General features: G+C 44.1%; 1 protein-coding gene across 1 annotated transcript in view; it reads right to left on the bottom strand.

Moving 5' to 3' along the window:
• Zbtb11 (zinc finger and BTB domain containing 11) overlaps positions 1–844 on the bottom strand; it is a 27,555-nt gene extending 26,711 nt beyond the window's left edge. The window contains exon 1 of the mRNA XM_010614689.3: positions 20–844. Within this exon, the coding sequence (XP_010612991.1) occupies positions 20–329 (310 nt within the window). The 5' untranslated portion in view covers positions 330–844. The remainder of the gene's footprint in view (positions 1–19) is intronic.
• Between the last annotated feature and the right edge of the window lie 2,730 nt (positions 845–3,574).

Raw genomic sequence — 3,574 nt, forward strand, 5'->3', positions numbered from 1 at the left:
GCCGCGGGCCTCGTCTAACCTCTCCACCAGTACGTCTTGGACAGGTCGTGCCAGGTCTGGTGCCGGGTGTGGTGAGTGCCGCCAGGGCCCAGGTGTGCCGCCTCGATGAGGCCCTGGCGCCGCTCTGGCTGCAGCACTACCTCCAGCTCCGCAAAGGTCTTGCGGTGCCGCTGCCGCCGCTGGTAGTAGAGAGTTCCGCCGCGAACCACGTAGCAGGCGGCGGCCTTGCGGATTTTACGCTTGACATTGCCCTCGGTGCCGGGAGCGTACGGCTCGCGCTCGTTGGTCAGGTAACGCAGAATGGCCCGGTAGCTTTCCTCGCTTGACATCGCGGACAGCGGCTCCCTGAGGGCGCCTGTTAGTGGTGAAGGAGGAAGACAACGCACTAGCTTCGGGGGGATGCAACACCAGCTGAGGCAATGTAAGGAGGTACAGCCCCTACTTTGGAGAGCACTCTTCGGGGGCCCCCGCAGCGCGGAGGGAGAACGGACGAATTGGTAACCAGGGGGAACTGCACTTCTCCAGCGCGCGGGATCCGCTTGCGACTGACAAAATGGCTGCTACACCACCGGAAGTGACGCAAAACAAGGGCGGAGGCTGAGCCTTGATTGGATCACTCTTGCTTTCTGGATGGAGCCAGCCCATAGGGTGACGTCACTACTGCGGACGGACATTTTGGAAGCGGGTAGGCCCTTCCTTGGAGATAGAAGGGTCGTGGAGTAGACATTTTAAGTTCTGGCAATTTCCCTTTTTATTTTTCCCTTTCCCACGCTCTCTAGAGAGCCACGTGTAAGAGCTGGTGCGTTGCTGTTACCCCATCCGAGACACCTAGAGAGGAAATGAGTAAGTAAGCGTCAGGTTTTCAGGATTTAGCGAATTCGCCCCGACCGATAGACCATTCACAGGGAAACCTGAGTTCAGTTAACAAATCTTACAAAATGAACCCCCCCCCCGTCTTAGTTGTTTCTCAATATAAACCAGTTGCTCTCCATTACCCAAGAGGTAAGGCTTTTTCCATAATGATCGGCATATACTATCTTGTACAAATAAAATGTAATCATATTGGGACGGATAGGAAGAAGTACCTAGAACTACTAAGCTTCGTTTATTTTTATGTGCTCAATATAAGCTTGCGTATATTTTTACATACGTTTAGGAGAAAAAAGGTCTCCACTTTACACCCCGACTAGAACTTCCATTTTCATCAATGCGTGCCACGGGTCCTCATACAATACTCTGAATTGGCTGTGGTCACAAGAGGCTAGGGAGGACTTCACTCCCTGGCGAGTAGGAATAACACTGGCGCAGCTGCAGCTGAAAAATTCCGGGCTCCCTAGCCAAGAACCTTGGCTACCTTTTTTTTTTTTTTTTTTTTTTGCTACCTTCATTTTATGAGCCGATTTTACATATTTTACCGGCTCTTTGACCCTGTAGCCATAAGAATAACAGGTGAGAAAAAAACGTTTGGCTGGGGATCTATTTGGGACTTCTCAATCTGCAGACTTTGAATCTAACTGGAAGAGTAAGAGAAGATGGGAGATGGCACCTATCCCCACACCATGCGGGGGCAGTGAGTAGAAACAAGCAGACTTACCCTAAGGAGCTGGTTGGTCTGTCCTGGTGGGCAACCTGTGGCACACGTGCTACAGCCTGCTGTTTATCATTGAAAGCTCTAAAAGGTTTACCATCACTGGTATATATGCTGGGCCAGACTCACCAACTCTTACAAAACTTAAGACTGTACAATTTAGTGGCAAATATTTCTAAAGAAAAATCTAAGTGTGGAGACATCCCTTTACCCAGTAGTTGTTCAAAACACCGGTGTGAAAGCATCCAGAAACCCATACAGTACTTGGAATTTTTTTTTTTTTTTTTTTTTTTGGTACCGGGGATTGAACTCAGGTCCTTGCGCTTGTAAGGCAGGCCACCGAACCCCTGAGCTATATCCCCAGTCCTTACAGTAGTACTTGGAATTCTTTGAGCCAATGGAAAATCTCTTAAATGCTCTATTATCTTCCTAGGTGAAGCTAAATTTTTTAAAGAGGTACTGCTTATTACTCTTTCTGGGCTAAGGACTCCAGGGCAACCTGAACTGGAAGTTACAATGTGGACTAGAAAACTATGCTTTTGAACGACATTTTTAAAGACATATAATAGGGGGAGGGGTTTTAGCTCAGTGGCACTGTGCCTGCTTCACAAGCTCAAGGTCCTGAGTTCGATCCCCAGTACCAAAAAAATAAAGATAATAGGAAACAGAAAACTTTTACAAAGATGTGTTATGGCCACATACTAACTCCCCACCATAAATGTAATCATTTACTGCAAATGTACTAAGTTGAAGGATAATAAAGGGGCATTTTTGCTTTGTATCTAAAAATTAACTTCCACAGCACAGCTCAATATTCATTTGGATCATTGTTATGTTCTCCTTGTTCACAGCCAAATGATAACTTTATTTTCCCTGAAATTTCACATACATTGTCATTTAGCCCCAACAGGACTTTTTTCCCAAGCAAAATTCTAGTAATATATTGCACTTTGTTGTTGGTTGAAATGGGTTCCCTAAATTGCCATCTTCCAGCCCCAGCCTCCCATAGCAAAGATTGCTGGTGTGTACTACTTTGCCTGGCCTGTGCTACATTTACTATTCTAGTTTCAGATTTCAAGTTCCCCCAAACACTTGGAACAATGCCCGATTTATGTACCAGAAAGGAAAAATGAATCAGATCCTTGATAGGTACAATGTAAATAAGAGCTATCAACATAGACTAACTTTACCTAGTACTCTGTCACGTAAAATCAAGTTTCTCAAGAGGATCTGACTTGCTATGTTTTATCCTTGTAACTTTGCAAGGACAGGTTACAAAAAAACAAAGCTGCTTTGTATGTAAAAGTGCAAAAATGGGGTTGGGGATTTAGCTCTGGTTCCATGGCCTACTTCTAATAAGCACAAGGACCCGAGTTCGATCTCCAGTACCAAAAAAAAAAAAAGTGAAAGCACGTTGTGTTTAGGCAAATTACACTGGAACATCAAACCAGTATGCTGTTTTTAAATTTGGCATAACTGTCAAACGGATAGCTCAACAAACTACTCTGGGAACAAATACAATATACTCTTTACTCAAGGAGTGAGATTAATACAGCTGACAGTTTTAAGTACCTTCAATTTAGCTAACAGTTAAAGATACGCCACAACCCAATTAAAACAAGGCATACCCAATATAAACAGGTCTATTGTATGCAGAGAAGTGACCGAAAAGAATATTTTAATTAACTTGAACTAATCTATGCAACATTTTATTTTGCAGCAATGTAACCACAAAGCTGAGAGTTTATATGGAACTTACGTGCCTCAACAAAGTAAAGCTGGCATTCAACTATTAGGTCTTTTACATCATTTTCACATCTAGTCAACTAAGGTTTATTTCAAGAGGCACTGTTCCTAAAAAAGGAACTTTTATTTTTGGTACTAAGGATGGAGCCCATGGCTTCATGCACACTAAGCATGCACTCTAATGAGCCACACTCCTATTCCTAATAAATCAACTTAAATGCCTAAGTCTTAAATTCTTTA

The sequence above is a fragment of the Fukomys damarensis genome, unplaced genomic scaffold (genome assembly GCF_012274545.1).
Source record: "Fukomys damarensis isolate Sample0158 unplaced genomic scaffold, DMR_v1.0_HiC HiC_scaffold_24, whole genome shotgun sequence".
Classification (NCBI taxonomy): Eukaryota; Metazoa; Chordata; class Mammalia; order Rodentia; family Bathyergidae; genus Fukomys; species Fukomys damarensis.